The sequence below is a fragment of the Scyliorhinus torazame genome, chromosome 14, assembly GCF_047496885.1.
Source record: "Scyliorhinus torazame isolate Kashiwa2021f chromosome 14, sScyTor2.1, whole genome shotgun sequence".
In the NCBI taxonomy this organism is placed as follows: Eukaryota; Metazoa; Chordata; class Chondrichthyes; order Carcharhiniformes; family Scyliorhinidae; genus Scyliorhinus; species Scyliorhinus torazame.
In genome coordinates this window covers 192,004,218-192,023,325 of record NC_092720.1, presented here as the reverse complement: position 1 = coordinate 192,023,325, position 19,108 = coordinate 192,004,218, and the positions used below count along the sequence as shown (strand labels likewise).

At 46.3% G+C, this 19,108-nt stretch overlaps 1 protein-coding gene across 1 annotated transcript in view; it reads left to right on the top strand.

The window, feature by feature from the left end:
- LOC140389103 (uncharacterized) overlaps positions 1-19,108 on the top strand; it is a 383,180-nt gene that overhangs the window by 88,442 nt on the left and 275,630 nt on the right. Inside the window, exons 18-19 of the mRNA XM_072473262.1 lie at positions 13,022-13,057; positions 13,398-13,424. Coding sequence (XP_072329363.1) covers positions 13,022-13,057; positions 13,398-13,424 — 63 coding nt within the window. The remainder of the gene's footprint in view (positions 1-13,021; positions 13,058-13,397; positions 13,425-19,108) is intronic.

Here is a 19,108-nt window from a genome sequence, read left to right as displayed (position 1 = left end):
TGTTTTTTTGAAGATTTTACATTTTATACACCGTACATTCAACAGGGATATATGAGTCGGTTACAATGTACAAGATATTTTCCTTTGTACCGATCCACCCTCCCCCCAGCCACTTGGTCTCTTCTGCCACCTCGTTTTGTTCTTTTAGAGTCCATTCCTGGGTCGCTTCTAATTCATTAGGGAGTTACCTTGTCTTTACATGTGTGTAGGGTTCTCCAATTGCCCCTTTTTAGCCCCAGCCCCTTCTGGTTCCGCCCGCCACCTCGCCTTCAGCATTTTTTTTTGTGTGTGGGGGCGCGGGGGGGGGGGGGGGTCCATGCCTTGTGGCCTTCCTCAGAGCACTCTAATATCTGTGTCAATTATTTTGCTGTCTCGGCCTCCTCTTCCTCAGGTCTCCTCCATCCCTCACTTCCCTGTCGGTTCCTCGCTCTCTCCTAGATTCCTGTGCACCTCCTTGCCCTCGCTATGTCGGTTGGTGACCTCGAACAGGGCCATGAACGAGTTGGTGGATGAGCCACACGCTTTCTGGGAGCCGCGTTCTGACACTCCGATTTCGAGCTTGATCGTATCCCGGTGGAGAAATTCCGGGAGGTCTGCCAACCAGTCTACAGCTGTGTGTAGTGCTGCTGATCGCCAGCCGAACAGGGAACCAACGGCAAGAGCCTCGGCCTTCTTTCCCATGAATAGTTCTGCCTAGTCAGATACGCAAAAGGCTGTCATTCATGGGCACGGCTACACCCACACCCCCATCACGTTGTACATTGCTTCGAACAAGGCTGCCCAAACCTCAACAAGTCTAGGGCATGTCCACAACGTGTGGGCGTGGTTGGCCGGGCGTCTCTGACATCATTCATATTTCTCCTCCACATTCGGGAAGATTCTGCTTATTCGGGTTCTTGACCTGTGTGCTCTGTGCGCCTTTTTCAGCTGCAGGAGGGTTAGGCTTGCACATGATGAGATGATGTTGGCCATGCTCAGTTCTTTGCTCAAGACACCCCACCCTATTTCCGACCTTACCTCTTCCACCCATTTTTTCCATGTTTCGTCCAGAGGGGACATGTCCTTTCTAATAGTCGTCTGTACAGGTCACCACGGTTACCCTCCCCAGACTGCCCACATGTTTCAGTGGTTCCTCCAAAATTGTGTTCTTCTGTGTCCGTGGGTTAAGCTATCGCCACCTTGCAGAGTTCAGTTCTGTGAGGTAGCTCCAGTCTCTCCGTCAGTTCCGCGAGGGTTCCTCGTATGTCTTCAGTGGAAACGTATCTAACCGGCAGTGTCCCCAAGTTCTGTCTAAGCCCGCAAAGGCGACGTCAAGTATGGCTGATGTGAATCAATGTTTGCCACAGATAGAGACCTTGGTGGACATTTCGGTCAAGCCGAAGGGCTGCCTCATCTGGTTCCATGTTCTGAGGGTTTCTACCCAACTCGCCCCCCCCCCCACTCCCCCTCGCCCCACTGCACTTGTTGAGTGTTTTCTTGGCGGGATGGGAGTGCTTCCCTGGATAAGGCCCGGAGCGTCGGTTCATGGACAGGAAGTCCACTCCATCCTCACGCATTCTGTGCCTGGTTATTTCACCCACCCCTTCCTTCTTTCCGCCGTGGTTGTCCCGTCATAGTACTCTCGGTTTCGGAGGGCCAGGTACCCATGTTTCTTCTTCTTTGTAGGACGTATTCGTAGACCATTGAATTCAACCTCCACGCCCCCCCCCCTCCCCCCATCCACACACACACACATACACAATCTCATGACATGCCATAATATGACGACCTGAACAGGGAGAGGGGCCTAGGCAGTATGACCATCTTGATCGTCTGTACTTTCCCTGCTAGGGACAGCTGGAGAGTATCCCATCTTTACAGGTCCGTTTTTACTTTCTCTTCCATTCTGGTCAGCTCCACTGTTGGATCCGTGTTCAATCATGGGCAATCTGGATGCCCTGGTAGCTGCATTTGTTTGGGGCGACCTTTAATGGCAGATTCCCCAGCTCTGTCTCTTCCCCTCTCGGGTTGACAGAAATTGCTTCAATTTGTTCAGGTTCAGTTGGTAGTCCGAGAAGCCTCCAAACTCTCCCAGGAAATTCATGACTCCTTCCATGCCGCTCTGTGGGTCCGAGGTGAATAGGAGCTGGTCGTCCAAATAGAGCGAGATTCTGTGCTCTGTGCCTCCTCTTCGCATACCCTCCCACCTTCTTGCCGCTCTGAGGGCGATCACCAGCGGTCCGATTGCCGAACAGGAGCAGAGACAGTGGGCAGCGTTGGCTTTTGCATCTGTGCAGCTGGAAGCATTCGGAGCTGATCCTTTTTTAAGGTCTGGGGGGGGGGGGGGGGGTCGTTGTACAGGAGTTTTCCCGAGGGAAATCTGTCCTTCGCTCAAACTGCTCTAGTACTTTAATGAGGCATTTCCATTCGATTCTGTCGAAGGAATGTTCTGCGTCAAGGGAGACGATCACCTCTGGTGTTCTCTTTCCGGATTGGGACATTATCACGATCAGCAATCGTCTGATGTTCTTTGGTAGCTGACAGCTCGTAACAAAGCCCGTCTGGCCTGCGACTGCCTCAGGCATATAGTTCTCCACCTGCTTAGCCAGACCTTTTGTCAGCATTTCCGCGTCTGCATTCAGCAGCGAAATGGGTCTGTCTGATACGCATTCCGTTGAGTCATTGTAAGTTTTTGAAATCAGCAATATGGTGGCTTGTATTAGCCTTGGAGGTAATCTGCACCTCGCTGACGAGTCTGCGAACATTTCCCACAGTGCAGGACTAATGCCGTTCACAATTGTTTTGTAGACGTGCACCCGTTGGGTCCCGGCCCATCCCCGCCCACATGTAGTTCGTGCTGTCCATGGCCTCTCACAGTCCTACTGGTGCTTCGAGCCCCCTCCGTCTATCTATGCATGATAGGCATGTGCAGCCCTTTGACGAGTTATTTCATCCCGAATACTCATTGGGGGCTCTGAATTTTGCAGTCGCCCGTAGATGGCCTCGAACACTTTTGTTGACCTTTTTGGGGGATTGGCTACCGGTACGCCTCTGATATCCTTTACCTATGCTATTTCAGTCGTGGCTGACTGATTTCCGAGCTGGTAGACGGCTGGCCTTGTCTCCTCGTTTGTGGAACCGTCCCCATATCTGACGAAGTTGGTGCTCTGCTTTCGTGGTGGAGAGCAGGATAAAATCAATTTGAACGTCTTTCCATTCCATCATACGTTCTACGGTAGGGCCTCTGATTATCTTCTGTCAGCCTCCAGAATGGTCCATCAGTTCCTGCCGAGCCACCCTCTCTTCCCTCTCCTTGTGTTCCTTAAAGGAGATAATTTCTCCTCAAATCACAGCCTTCAGTGCCTCCCGGAACGCGGAAGGTGAGACTTCTCTGTTCCGGTTGTTAGTATCATATTCGCCAATGTCCTTTGAAGTTTTTTAGCAGAAGTCCTTGTCGCCCAGAGGGTTGTGTCCAACCTCCATGTGCCGCGTTGTGCACCGCCGTCGATCAACCTCACATTCATCGAAAGTGGAGCGTGGCCGTACACTACTACCGCACTGTATCCCACTCTGACTATCTTGGAGCACCGAATTTCCAACGACAAAGAAGTCGATACGCCGATGCACTGGCGAGAAAAATCCTTCTCACCGGGCTGTATGAACTGCATGGGTCGACTGCCCCGATATCTTCCATAAACAGAGGGCACAGGATATAATAGATACTATTATATCAGGGAGGTGGTCATAACACACTTTCAGACAGCTAGGTGGGTGACCGCTAGGAGGGGCAAGCAGGTAAAGCAGGAGCCTATTGTGGCTGTTCTCCTCTCAATTAGGTATGCCGTTTAGGGTGTACTTCCTCCCTGGTGTCAGGGTCCTTTATGTCTCTAAAGGGCTACAGGGCATCCTGAAATAGGATGGGAAAAATACTGATATCATTATCCATATTGATACCAATGCAATGGGCAGGAAGAGGGATCAGGTTCTGCAAAGACAATTCATGGAGTTAGATCAGGATCTAGCAAGCAGGACCTCGAGGTTAGTAATCTCAGGATTACTCCCCGTTCAGCGTCTGCACGTTCTCCCTGTGTCGGCGTGAATTTCCTCCGGGTGCTCTGGTTTCCTCCCACAAGTCCCGAAAGAGGTGCTGTTCGGTCACTTGGACATTCGGAATTCTTCCTCCGTGTACCCAAACAGGCGCTGGAATGTGGTGACGAGGTGATTTTCACAATATCTGCATTACAGTGATAATGTTAGCTTATTTGTGACAATAAAGGTTATTATTATTACTGAGGCTTGGAGCAGGGAGACAGAAAAGTTGAACACGCGGTTAAAGAGTTGTAGGAGGCAGGGCTTTAGATAAATGGATCACTGAGATGTCTTATGGGGAAGGTGGGAGCTGTAAAAGAAGGACGGAGAGGCTCCAATATCCTGGGCGGGAGGTTGCTAGTGCTGTTGGCGTAGGTTTAAACGTGTGTGCCAGGAGGATGGGCACAGTAGCAGCGGGCCAGTAAGTGAAGTGACTGAGGAAACAAGTGAGACTGAAATGAAGGGAAGAGGGAAGGCAGAGGGAAGCCGCAGGGCTCAGCAGGACTGTGGTCTAAAGTATGTTTGCTTCAGAGCAAGAAGTGCAACAGGTAAGGCAGATGAACTGAGAGCCTGGATGATTGCATGGAACTGTGATGTAACTGCAATAATGAAGACACAGTTAACGGAGGGACAGGAATGACAGCTTAACATTCAGGGATATCGTTGTTTTAGCTGGGACAAAGGGGAAACAAAAGAAGTGGTGGAGTTGCACTGCTTATTAGGGAGCATATCACAGCTGTGCTGGGGGAAGACACATTGGAGATAGCTTGTAGTGAGGCATTATAGGTAGAGATCAGGGTAAGAAAGGTGAAATCACAATGTTGGGAGTGTACTGTAAACCTCCCAACAGCCCGCAGGAGACAGAGGAACCGTTGTATAGTCAGAAACTGAAAAGGTGTGGAAATAACCAGGGTAGTTTTGATGGCAGAGTATGGATTCCCCCATAATGACTGGGAATTCCTTCCATTCGGGGCTCGGTTGGAGAGCATTTTTTTAGATGTATGCAGCAGGGCGTTTTGATACTGTATGTTGAAAAGCCAACGATGGAGGGGCCATACTGAACTTGGTATTGGGGAATGGGCCAAGCCAGGTAATTGATGTTTTAGTGGGGCCCATTTTGGGCTTAGCAACCATAATTCCATCCGATTGCGATTAGTCATGGATAAGGACACGCGTGGCCCTCAGTCGAGGGTACTTAATTGGGCGAACATCCAAATTAGAGAGGAACGTGGGACTGTGGATTGGGAGCGGCAATTTGAGGACAAATCCACGTCTGCCATGTGGGAGGCTTGTAAAAGCAAATTGATTGAACTGGAGGACAGGCATGTCCCTGCAAAAATGAAGGACTGGAATGGCAGGATAGGGGAACTGTAGATGACAATGGAGATTTTAAGCTTAATCAATAGGAAAAATTAAGCGTACAATACGTCTAGGCATCTTAAAACGGACGAAGCCCTTGCGGAGTACAGTGAAAGTAGGAAGGAAGTTAATGTGGTATTAGGAGGGCTAAAAGAGACCATGAAATGGTTTTAGCAAACATGATGATAGAGAATCCCAGGGCGTTTATGCATATATTAGGAGCAAGATGGTAGCAAGAGAAAGGCTAGACCCACTCAGGGACAATAGAGGGAAGTTATTCGTGGAACCACAGGAAGTGGGTGAAATCCTTAATGTGTACTTTTTATCGGTATTCACCTGGAAGAAGGAGATGAAGGATATTGAGATCGGGGATAGGGATGTGAACGCTCTTCAGAACGTCAATATATCAAAGGAGGAAGTGTTGAGTGTCCTAAATTGAATTAAGGTACACAAGTCCCCGGGGTCGGATGGGATCTATCCCAGGTTACTCTGGGAGGCAAGGGGAGAAATAACTGGGGTCTTAATAGATATAGTCAGATCTTATTTGACCCAGACGAGTTTCCAGATGACTGGAGAATAGACATTGTTGATATTTTTTTTGAGAAAGGAAGCAGAGATGATCCAGCAAATTATAGGCCTGTGAGTCTGACATCAATGGAGGGGAAGCTTTTGGAAAATATACTGAGGGACAAATTATATGCACAATGGAGTAAAATTGGACTGGTTAGTGACAGGCAAGTGGTTTTCTACGGGGAACGTCCTGTGTAACCAACTTAATTCAGTTTTTTGAAGAGTTGACAAAGAAAGGTGATGATGGAAGGGCTGTGGGTGTAATTCATACGGACTTTAGTAAGGCGTTTCACAAAGTACCATATGGCAGACTGGTAGAAAAAGTAAAATCGGAAGTCACTAGGGGGGGGGAGTGCTAGATGGATACAGAACTGGCTTGGTCAGCGAAAACAGAGAGTATTGGCAGAATGGTGTTTACCAAAATGGAGATCTGAAGCTAGTGGTGTTTCGCATGGATCAGTACTGGATCCTCTGTTCTTTGTAGTATATACAAATGATCTGGAGGAAAATGCGGGTGGTCTGATAAGTAAGTTTACGGATGACACAAAGATTGGCGAAGTTGCTGATAGTGCCGTGGATTGTCGGAGGGTGCAACAGGATTATAGATAGATTGGATATTTGGGCACATAAATTACATATTAAGTTTAATCTGGACAAATGCAAGGTGCCGAATTTTGGAGGATCAAATCTCGGCATAAACTACATTGTAAATGACAGAAAACGTAGGGACATTAACATACAGACGGATCTGGGCCTGCAGGTCGTCAGTTCCCTATAAGTAGCAACACAGGTAGCCAAGGTGATTAAGAAGTCATATAGCATGCTTGCCTTCATCAGCCGTGGCATTGAAAAAAGGTGTTTGAAAATCATGTTTTAGTTGCGTAACACCTTGCTTGGGATGCATTTGGAGTATTGCATGCAGTTCTGGTCACCAGATTTTCAGAAAGTCATGGAAGCTTTGGAGAGAGTGCAAAGAACGTTCAACGGGGTGTTGGCTGGTCTCGAGTGGTTTACACTGAAGAGCGGTTGAATAAACTAGGATTGTTTTCACTGGAAAGACGGAAGCTGCGGGAGATCTCATAGTGGTCTACAGAATTATTGGAGGCATAGACAGGTTGGATAGTCAGAGCCATTTTCCAAAGGTGTAAGTGCCAATTACAAGGGGGCTCAGGTTCAAGGTGAGGGGGCAAAGTTTGAGGGAGATGTGTCGTGTACACCTTTCACGCAGAGAGTGGGGGGTGCCTGGAACACGCTGCCAGAGGATGTGTGAAGAGAGGCACATTAGCGACATTGAAGAAGCATCAGGATGGGTACATGAATAGGGAGGAAATAGAGGGATACGGACCGAGTAAGTGCAGAAGGTGTGTTTTAGTTAGGGCATCATGATTTGCACAGGCCTGGAGGGCTGAAGGGCATTTTCCCGTGATGTATTTTTCTTTGTTCTTTGTTCATTATAAACGTTCCCAGTTATATGACCATGCCTACCATTCACCCAGTTCCGGGCTCCGATCTGTCTGTCAGTGGGTTCTGAACACAGTTAGAACCTCCAAGCATGATCAGTTGGTGCGAGTCTATGTTGTGGATTTCTGCCATCGTCTTTACAAATTCAGTGTTATCCCAGTTGGGCGCCTATATGTTCATGAGGACCACCCGTGCTCCGTCCAAACACTGCCGACCATGATGTACCGACCCTCCATTGGTTGATTACCATCATCGTCACAGTTAGCAGCGACCTCTTGCTTATCAATATTTGCTATCCACTTGGGTCTCGTTCCATAGCAAGAATAATAGGTTTTCCCACCCAGCAATTCGTACCCGCAGTCGGTCCTTCTCCCGGAGGTGTGTCTCTTGCAGGAAGGCTATGTCAGCTTTCATACTTTTCACGTGGGCGAAGACTCTGGATGTTTTCACCGGGCCATAAAGTCCCCTGACATTCCAGGTGACTATTCTGATGGGGTTCCCCACTCCTGCGGAGTCAACCATACTTACCTTGTCGATGTGCCCCTGCGCTCCGGGATTTTCCTTTGTTAGACCGCCATTCAAGATGGCCTCTGTCACCATTCTCATCATGGGGCCCGGTCCCTGTGCTTCGGGGTTTCCCTTTTCTCCAGGGGACACGCAACATGGCTGCCAACTTTGTGTACGACATGTGGGTGAGCCGCTAAACTCTGTGGTTTCCGTTTGTTTAGCCACCCTCCGAAGTAGCTGCTTGTGGTCCCATCTTGTCCCACATTTCCGAGAGTGACCTGCTGAGGTCAGTCTCGAGCTCTTCACCCTTGCCGTTTTGTTCCCCTCCCCCCCCCCCCCCCCCTCGCTGTCCCGACCCCTCCCCCCTTCCCCCCGTCGTGTACCTCCTCTTCTGTCTACACCTCTACTTTCCGCCCACTGGCGCAATTTGGCCTCGCCAGATGCTCCTCCCCAGTGGGAGGTGCACCGTGGCCCCCGCTCACCCATACCTCCTGGCACTAGCTTTCCGCTCGTGTCGTGCCCCTCCCTACCAGGGTCGACCTCACCCACGGTTGCGCCCGCTCTGTTGGTGACCTCGCTGCCTCCACCTCACCCGCTCCTGCACTGTGCTTCGCTTGCCCCCTCCTTTCTAACAGGTTGATAACGAGGCAATGCAATCTCACGCAAAATTATGCATTGTTTCGTCTGCTTCCTCTGTGCCTTACTCATCGCTGCCTCTCTTGCTGTCTGCCCCTTCGACCGTTCGTATGGACGAACTCTTACACCTCTGCAGGAGCAGTAAAGAAAAATGTTCCTTGGCCTGGTACGTTCCCAAGTTGCTGTTTATAGCAACCCGAATCTGATTTTGCTTTTTTATAGGGCTGACTTTGCCTGTTGAACTTCTCCCTACACTTCGCCAGGTCTGTCCCAATGTCCTGGTATATTCTAATTTTATGACCCTCCTAGGTGCATATCTTCGTCTCCCTGGCCCAGTGAAGGATTCTTTCCTGGCAGTGGGACCTTGGCTATAACCGCTCTCGGCTGCTTCCCCGCCTTGGGTTTTGGTCTGTGCGACTTGTGAGTCCTGTCGATCTCTGGCAGCTTGGGGAAGCGGTCCCTCCCACTAGGTTGCCCAGCATTTTTGCCACGTAGTCGGTCGGGTCCCTGCCATCGGTTCCGTCAGGCAGGCCCTTCATTTGGATGGTCTGCCGCCTAGACTATTTTTTCTTGTTCCTCAGGCTCCCATGGGTCGCCGCCAACCTTTTGATTTCGGTGCCGAGGGATATGGTTGGGTCGCACTGTTGGCTCCATTTTCCAACTCCTTTATCGTTCCCCTGGGCTTTTAGTCTCTTACCCGTGCGTTCGAGAGCCATCTTCATGACAGATGGCGCCTCAGCTGCCGCCTCTTTGACTGCCGTCGTTATTTCGCTTTCGATGCTGTCCTTCATCGCCATCAGTTGCCTGGTGAGGAACGTCTTCCATTCAACTCCTGGTGGGTGGGGGATGGGGAGGGGTCGGTTTTTTCTTCGCTGGCCTCCCTCTCGCGGAGATGGTTGAGGACACCTCGCCGCGTGAGTCCACAGAACCGCTTGCTTGCTGCTCTTGTCACTTGCAGTAGTGCTTGGTGTCCCGCTGGCCTCTCGAGTTGCTGCTTCCTCTCATTTTCACTATATCTTGTCTTTGAGGGTATGGCGATGTTCTGGTCAGATCCTGCTGGCTAAACTGGGCCAAAAGTGCCTATTTTGCTGTTTACAGAGAAGAGGGCCTCCTTATGTGCTACTCTTCAGCAAATGCCAGTCTCGAAGTCCATTAAATATTTTGTAAGGCAGATGAATAGCTTCTTGGTAAACATGAATGTTAAAGGTTATCGCGAGTAGATAGGATGCAGATTTGAGTTTTCTGTCAGATCAGTGCGAGAGAATGGCCTTGTCCTTCTCGTTGTTTCGTGTTCCATTTCCCCGATGTGCTTTATGATTCTTATAACTCCGGTGTGCTAGATGACTGATCTCTCCAGCAATCTTTTCGATTGCCATTTGCACACCTCTAAATCTCTACTTATAAATAGAGTGCATGAAAGTTGTCCGTCGGGTCAATAGCTATCCTTTCCATGACATTTTTTGCTGTTCATCGGGAAATCTCACAAATATGCCAAAGCTTGCAAATCTTCGGCATGAACACTGCCCAATCTGATTCAACTTCCCATAGAAAGGGAAAGTATCTCAAAATGTGAATAATGCTTAGCGGACTGTTTGATGATGCTACAATGCAGTGGCTATACCGATGGTGCTTTCAACTAACAGGACGTCGCCGTCAGTCAAAAAGTACTATCAACAACACAACTCTGCCATGTGCCAGCATGATAATGTACAGTAAGCCTCACGTCCCAATGAATGGCTGATGTATTCAATTTACATCTGGGTTTTTTCGATTCATGTACGGGATGCGGGCGTCGCTGGGTCGGCCAATATTTATTGGCCAGACCTGGTGTTCCTTCAGAAGCGAGCGCTGAGTAGCCTTCTTGAACTGCTGCAGTCCCTGAAATGTATGTACACCCACAGTGCTGTTAAGGGAGAAGTTATATGATTTTGATGCAGTAACACCGAAGGAATGGCGATGCATTTCCAAGACAAAATGGTGATTGATTTGGAGTGGAATTTCTAAGTGGTGGTGGTCCCATGAATCTGCTTCCCTTGTTCTTGTAGGTGTCGAATAGCAGAGGTCATGGGTTTTGAAGATGTTGCCCAAGCAACATTGATGAGCCCTGCAGTGCATCTTGTTGATGGTACAACCGTTTCTGGAAGGTGTGCCAAAACGCCGGGCTGCTTTTTCCTGGATGGTGTCAATACTTGTGGGCTGTTGTTTGTGCTAAGCTCATCCATGCAAGTAGAGAGTATTCCACCTCACTCCTAACTTGTGCCTTGTAGGTGGTGGACATGTCTTTTGTTGGGTCAGGAGTTGAGTTACTTGCCGCAGGGATTGCTGTTGTCGGTCCTGTTGTTCGTGGCAGATAATGGCAGGGGCTGCTTAGCACAGGGCTAAATCGCTGGCTTTGAAAGCAGACCAAGGCAGGCCAGCAGCGCGGTTCAATTCCCGTAACAGCCTCCCCGAACAGGCGCCGGAATGTGGCGACTAGGGGCTTTTCACAGTAACTTCATTTGAAGCCTACTTGTGACAATAAGCGATTTTCATTTCATTTCATTTCATGTAGAATATATACTCCACCCGCCCACCTTTGAAAATGGCCAACAAAGAGCAAATAGGGGCAGCACGGTAGCATTGTGGATAGCACAATTGCTTCACAGCTCCAGGGTCCCAGGTTCGATTCCGGCTTGGGTCACTGTCTGTGCGGGATCTGCACATCCTCGCCGTGTATGCATGGGTTTCCTCCGGGTGCTCTGGTTTCCTCCCACAGTCCAAAGATGTGCAGGTTAGGTGGATTGGCCATGATAAATTGCCCTTAGTGTCCAAAATTGCGCTTAGTGTTGGGTGGGGTTACTGGGTTATGGGGATAGGGTGGAGGTGTTGACCTTGTGTAGGGTGCTCTTTCCAAGAGCCGGTGCAGACTCGATGGGCCGAATGGCCTCTTTCTGCACTGTAAATTCTATTCTATGATAAATACTGTACGAAGTCTTACAACACCAGGTTAAAGTCCAACAGGTTTGTTTCGATGTCACTAGCTTTCGGAGCGCTGCTCCTTCCTCAGGTGAAGGATTCGGAGCAGCGCTCCGAAAGCTAGTGACATCGAAACAAACCTGTTGGACTTTAACCTGGTGTTGTAAGACTTCGGACTGTGCTCACCCCAGTCCAACGCCGGCATCTCCACATCATGATAAATACTGTTAGATATGATTCGGAAAATAGGCAGATATGTTTAATAAATCTCAGTCCACTCAAAAAATCCTTAACAGACAGTTTAAAATTATCAGCGGAGCTCTTGATCTGTGTTTCTTTTTATTGCTGGAAGACACATATCGGAGCTGACATGCCAACAATTATCATTTGCATAATTGTTCTGAAATTTAGCATTCTGTGTTTGTACTGGTGAGTGGCAGAACTGAGCCCTTTGGAAACATTTGTCTCTTTCAGAAATGTTCAAGTTATCTACGACCAATCGACTGTTTCCTTTATTAGTTTTCTTTCGTCCTTCCTTTTTCTTTATTTTTTCTTACGTGTATTTCTCTTTTCATGTTTTCCTTCTCTCTTTTTTGGTCTATCGGCATGTGCTCGGCTTTTGACCATGCCATGAATTTGTGTACTCTTTCAAGCAAATTTCCTGACAATCGTTTTCAAAACGTATCTTATGTATCTAATGAGATATTAACAACATTTCAGTCGTGTCCTTGACAATAGAAGATGACGCCCAATAGCAAAATTGCGGCATACACAGCAATTCCATGTTGTATTAGTCTGGTCACGTCATTTCATGTCAAAATTCATTTCGAAATGGAAAATGAAGACACTGGGCAAAGTTAACGTATCCAGTGAACACATCATGACTCGAATGTGGTTCACCAATATCTACGGTTGAATAATCATAGAGTCACTATTTCCATAAACTGTCAACAATTATGTCATTATACTTTGTCTTTCAGAGAAAGACTGACATAAATTGACAATGCATTGAAGACTTTAGTGGTAAACGGGAACCGAAGGAGGAAATAGAAACTGATAGCGTGTTTCTTCTATTAAAATTAATTAAACCGTTTATCTGAACAGCAGTGTAATTGCATACGCCCTTCTTCCTATCTTCTATGATATCCCAAGATGATTCTGCAAAGAGATGCAAAATAGGACTCTCACATTTCTATTTATAGATGAACAAAGGACACCTCGTAGCCCAGCAACCCTGTCCATATGCAAAGAGATCCGGTGCTTTCAGGCACAAATGGAGCTCTTCGTGCATGCAGATTGTATTCTCTCACAATGGCTGCGTGACACTGCACAAATTATATTTATTCTGCAAAATTCGAGATATGAGATAATATCGCTAAAACAAGCCTATTGTAGATGACCTATTAAAAGGAAGTAAACACAAGACAATAATATTGAAACATGATATTAAAAGCATTTTTTTCAGAACTAAATATTACAAAACAAGCTCTCCAAAAGATAGGTGAGTAAAAACTATCTGGGATAACTAAAATATTTGCATTAAAGTCGTACTCCTTTGCGGTGTACCTGTTATTGTCTACGTCACAAAAATTCCGAGATAATTCTATTTCAACATTTATTTTTAAAATCAGCATGTTAAGTCTTCATTGATAGGTGAATAGCTATGTGTGTTTTACAAAGTCAAAACTATTTGTATTGCTCGAGGCATCAGTTCACCAAAATTAGTCTTTGGATACCTTATCCAGATACTTTACGAGAAATCAAGGCGTGCACAATTATAAAAATGTTTCGTTAACAACCAATGTATTTTGAATACTGGCACTATTCCCTTCCCTCATTAGAAGAAAACCTGAATCAAAGAGAGAAAGGTAAAATCTTGTAACATGTTACGATCCTTATTTTAAAACATTTTATTCATTTCCCCCACTGGTGTTTATTTCCATCAAATGATTCTCAATTAATGTGTGCCTAATGTATAGGTAGTGTTAGTGAAGCAGTTAGGTGTTTCTCTTCGTGTAGCGTGGAAGCTCTGTGCACCTTTGGTCCTTCACATTATGATGTTCTCTTCCCATTGCTTGTTTGTATAATTACAGTTAAGTTGACTCGATGATTTTTCGTTAATGACATTTCTGAGTTTATTTACAAATACTTTTCTCATAGACGACCACCAACAATAGTTCTGAAAGATGTAAATCAGTATCAATGAAAAGAAATGTACTGATATCTTTTGAGAATTGTTGATGTAAGTAAATGTCTGTGTTTCGTTCCAAAACGTTTCTGTCTTTTCGTAACACGCTCATAGGACTCTCTGAAGATTTTCTGTCAACTAAGCAGTCAATCTGATCATCATTATGTAAACACAAATTAAATGATAGTTTTTCCAAATTTAGTAGCTTTGCCATATTTGCCTATGATTTCAAAGGTACTCCCAAACGCTCATTCTGCATGAATGTTCATATCTCTCTAGATAATATAACGGCTCAGGTGAATTTGTCAATTAGACTAAATAATTGATGAAAATTTAAGTGCGTGCAACTGATGCAATTGTTATCGTGATTGCACTGAGAGAAAGAATGACATCTTTGCATTTATGCGTAATGGATCGTGACTGGCAGGCATTCAATAGCACTTTGCAGCAAATGGGTCTGTTGCAATATATAATGAGCGACAGCCAAGCTACCATAAAACGAGAAGGGAGAGGAACAGAATTCGGTCTTTCAGGCCATCGAGTGTGCTCCCCCACTCGATCATGGTAGATACATTTCTTATCCTGCCTTTTCCGCTGAACCACTGATTCCTTTATTAATCGAAAAATTATGGATCGCTGACATAAAAACACTCAGGGGTTCAGCCTCCACAGCCTTTTTCGGCAAAGAGTTCCAGATTCAAGACCCTTTGTCTGAAGAAATTCCTCCTTCTCTTAGTTTTAAAGCATCGCACCTTATTTCTAAGATGATGCCCTCGGCTCTAGTTTCTTCTACTAGTGGAAACATTTTCTCCATGTCTACCCTATCAAGGCCTCAGTATTCTGCAAATTCCAATAAGATCCCCCCCCCCCCCTCCCCCTCATCCTTCTAAACTCCAGCAAGTACAGACCAGAATCTGCAACATTTCCTCATTTGATAAACCCTTCATTACGAGGCGTGTGAACCTCCTCTGGACCCTCACCAAGGCCAACACATCCTTCCTTAAGTACGGGGCCCAAAACTGCTCACAATATTCCAATAGGGGTCGTATCAGAGCGGTATACAGCCTCAGCAGTACATCCCTGCTCGTATCATAGAATCTACGTCGCGGACACACGCCCTTTTGCCCAAACTGGTCCATGCCAACCAACAAACCCATCTAAGCTAACCCCATTTGCCTGAATTTAGCCCATATCCCTCTAGACCTTTCCTATCCATATATATATTCAAATGTCTGTTGCATGTTGTCCATATCTCTGCCTCAGCCAGTTGCTGATAGCTCATTCCATATACGTACCACGCACTGTGTAAAAACGTTGCTCCTCAAGATCCCATTAATTCGTCCCTTTCTTAACTTAAACCTATACCCTCTGGTTTTCGATTCCCAACACTGGGAAAAAGACTGAGTGCAATCACCCTATCAATGCCTCTCATGATCTTATACACATCTATAAGATCACGCCTCAGTCTCCTGCGCTCCAAAGAAAAAAGTCCTAACCTGTCCAATCGCTCCATATAACTCAGACCCTTGAGTCCTGGCAACTTACTTGTAAATCTCTTCTGCACCCTCTGCTGTTTAGTAACATCGTTCGTGCAGCCTGGCGACCCAAACTGAACACAGTACTCCAGCTTTTAACAAATAGTCATTGGACTCGAAACGTTAGCTCTTTTCTGTCCCTACATTTGCTGCCAGACCTGCTGAGATTTTCCAGCATTTTCTCTTTCGTTACAGTACTCCAGGTGCGGCCTTAGCAACGCCCTGTACAATCGCAACATAAATTCCCAACTTCTATGCTCAGTGCCCTGACTGATGAAGTCCAGCATGCCAAAATCTTTCTTCCCTGCATATCTATCTTTGCACTTTCTGATCATGCCTTGTACATTCTCATCCAAATCGTTGATATAGATAACAAAAACAATGGGCCCAGCACTGATCCGTGAGGCACACCAGTAGTCACAGTCCTCCAGTCCGACAAGCATCCTTCCACCATTACCCTCTGCTTCAAACTATCAAACAAACTGCGTATCCGATTAGCCAGCTCTCCCTATCAAAGGCCTTAGTGAAGTCTATATAGATTACGTCTACCGGCCTGCCCTCATCTTTTTTCCTGGTCGCTTCATCAAAGAACTCAAACAAATGTGTAAAGCATGGACAAATCCGTGTTGACAACTCCTAATCAAACTCTGACCTTCCAAATGCGTATATCTTATCCCTCAGAACCTTTCTAGTAATCTACTCACCACAGATGTTGGGTTTATATTCTATCGCTCTCGAAATGAACATTGCAGCTGCCTTCCTAACTGCGAACTGAACCTGCCTGTCAACCGGAAGAGAATCTTGAACTAATACGCCGAAGTCACTTTGTGGATCAGATTTCCGAGCCTTTTCGCATTTAGTAAATATTCTCCCACCAACGTGCGTAACCAGTCACTTTTTCAGTTGTTTGCCATCTGCCACTTCTTTGCTCACACTCCGAGCTGTCAAAGTCGTTCTGCGACCTCCCTGCTTCCTCAACACTACCTTCTGCAGATCTTTGGAACATCTGAAAACTTCGCAAAAAAGCCCTCAGTTCCTTTTTCCAAAACATTAACATATATCATGAATAGCTGTAGTCCCAACACTGACACCTGTGCAAAACAACTAGTTACCGGCTGCCACCCTGAAAACGACCACTTTATCGTCACTCCCTGCCTTCTGTCAATCCCCTATCCATGCGAATACCTTCTCGCTAGTATCATGGACTCTTAACGTATTAACAACCTCTTGCACGGCATCTAGTCAAATAGATCACGTCCACTGGATCTCCATTGTCTTGTTTCCTCGTTACACCTCAAAGAATTCTAACAGATTAGTCATGCCTGATATTACCTTGGCGAATGAGCAACTGAGGACTCTGGGTCCTCGTTGGAGTTTAGAAGGATGAAGGGGATTTTATTGAAACTTACAGGATACTGCAAGCCCTGGTTAGAGTTTAGGTGGAGAGGCTGTTTCCACTTGCAGGAAAAACTAGAACCAGAGAAAACAATCTCAGACTAAAGGGATGATCCTTGAAAATAGAGATGAGGAGGCATTTATTCAACCAGAGGGTGGTGAATATGTGGAACTCTTTGCCTCAGAAGGCTGTGGAGGTCAATCACTGGGTGTGTCTTTAAGGCAGAGATAGATATATTCTTGATTAATAAGGGGATCAGGGGTTATGGGGGGAAGATAGGAGACTGGGGATGAGAAAAATATCAGCCATGATTGAATGGCTGAGCAGACTCGGTGGGGCGAGTGGCCTAAATCTGCTCCTACGTCTTATGGTCTTATGGCCTTATGAATCATTGATGACTAAGCCCTATTTTCCCATGCACTTCCAAGTATTCCCCAATCTCATCCTTAATAATAGACTCTAAAGTCTTACCAACATTGAAAGTCAGGCTAACTGGCCTGTCATTTCCAATCTTGTCCTTGTCTTGCTTCTCAAACAGTGGTATTCCATTAGCCATTTTCCAGTCCTCTAGGACAGTCTCTGACTCCAGTAATTCCTTAGCTCCAATCTCCTCAGCAATAATTTAGAACACTCGGGTGTAGTTCACCCGGTGTGGACTATTTATTCACTTTCACACATTTCAGTTTCCTCAGCACCTTCTCCTGAGTAATGGGCACGACACACATCCCTGCCCCCTGACTGTCTTGAAGTTCTGGCATATCACTGGTGACTTCCACTATGATGACTAATGCGACGTATCTATTCAGTTCCTCTATCATTTATTTGTTCCTCATTACTATAGTGGTTCAGTACCCATTTTTGCCTTTCACATAGCGAAAAAAACCTCTTACTATATTTTTATACTAGTAGCTAGCTTGTACTCGTATCTCATCTTCTCCCCGCTCCGAATTGCTTATCAGTTGTCCTCTGCTTGATTGTAAATACTTCCAAATCCGCTAGCTTCTCACTAATCCTGGCCACCTTATGTGCATGAAATTTTGTGTTTGTGCTTTCCTTGACTTCCCTTGTCAACCATTGTTGTCCTCCCTTGGGCATGTTTCCTCGCCCTTGGGTTGTGCCTCTCGAATAACCCCCGTAAAGTCCTGCCATTGCTGTTCCACTGTCCACCCTGATAGGCTCCCCTTCCAATCAACTCTGGGCAGCTCCTCCCTCATGTCTGTGGTTACATTTACTCAATTGTTACATCTGATTCCAGCGTCTCCCGTCAAATTGTAGGGTGAATTCTACCATTCTGTATTCACTGCATCGCAAAGATGTCTTCACAGTAAGTTCCAATCAAGTATTCCTCATTACAAATCATAAAAATCATCAAATATAAAATTTCCGGGCAGCACGCTGGCGCAGTGGTTAGCATTGTGCCGAGCTCCCAGGTTCGATCACGACTCTGCGTCACTGTCCGTGTGGAACTTCCACATTCTACCTGTGTTTGCGTGGGTTTCGCCCCCAGAACCCAAAGATGCGCAGGGTAGATGGATTGGCCACGCTAAAATTGCCCCTTAATTGGAAAAATAATGAATTGGGTGCTCTAAAACTAAAGAAAAATACAAAATGTCCTGTTCCCTAGTGGGCTCTACGACAAGGTACGCCAAAAAAGACATCTTGTAGATGTTCTACAAATTAATTTGCTGGAAATCCGCTACGAACCTAATTTTCCCAGCCCACCTACACATTGATGTCCCCCATTGTTATTGAAATATTGCCTTCCTTAGGTGTATTTTCTATCTCTTGATTTAGTTTCTGAGAACAAGTAATAGAAGAAGTAATGGAACAGAAAGTTTGGAAAGCAGCAGGAATCGAAAGTCGTTCACAGCAGAAAAGAGGACAACATGAGAAGGAGAGGGCGGATGGTGAACTCAGGACTCAGTGTGTTGCACCAAATTGCGTGTCGTATGTAAAATAAGTTAAATGAGCTTCGAGCACACACTGAAATTGGCAGAAATGTTGTTCCGGCATCACAGAAACTTGACTGCAAGGGGATCAGGGCTGGGATCTAAATATCCAAGGATATGTATCCTATCGAAAGGACAGGCAGGTGGGCAGTTGGGAGGGGATGCAATATTGGTAAGAAGTTCAATTAAATCGACAGTATGAAGCGATATAGGGTCATAAGATGTAGAATCTGTGTGGTAGGGCTCAGGAATCTCAAAGGAAAATGGGCCGTGATGGGGGTTATCCTTGCTGAGAGGTCCTTAGCTGTACTCAGGTTGTGGGCCAGAAAATAAATCAGGAGATAGAAAAGGCACGTAAGAAAGGCTATATTACATTTGTCCTGTTGTAATAGGACAAGGGCTGTGTTTCCTGCAACCTGATGTCTTGGATCAAGCCACCAGTCTCACTCAGAGTCATTTCCGCCTATCCCTGAGCACTGACTAA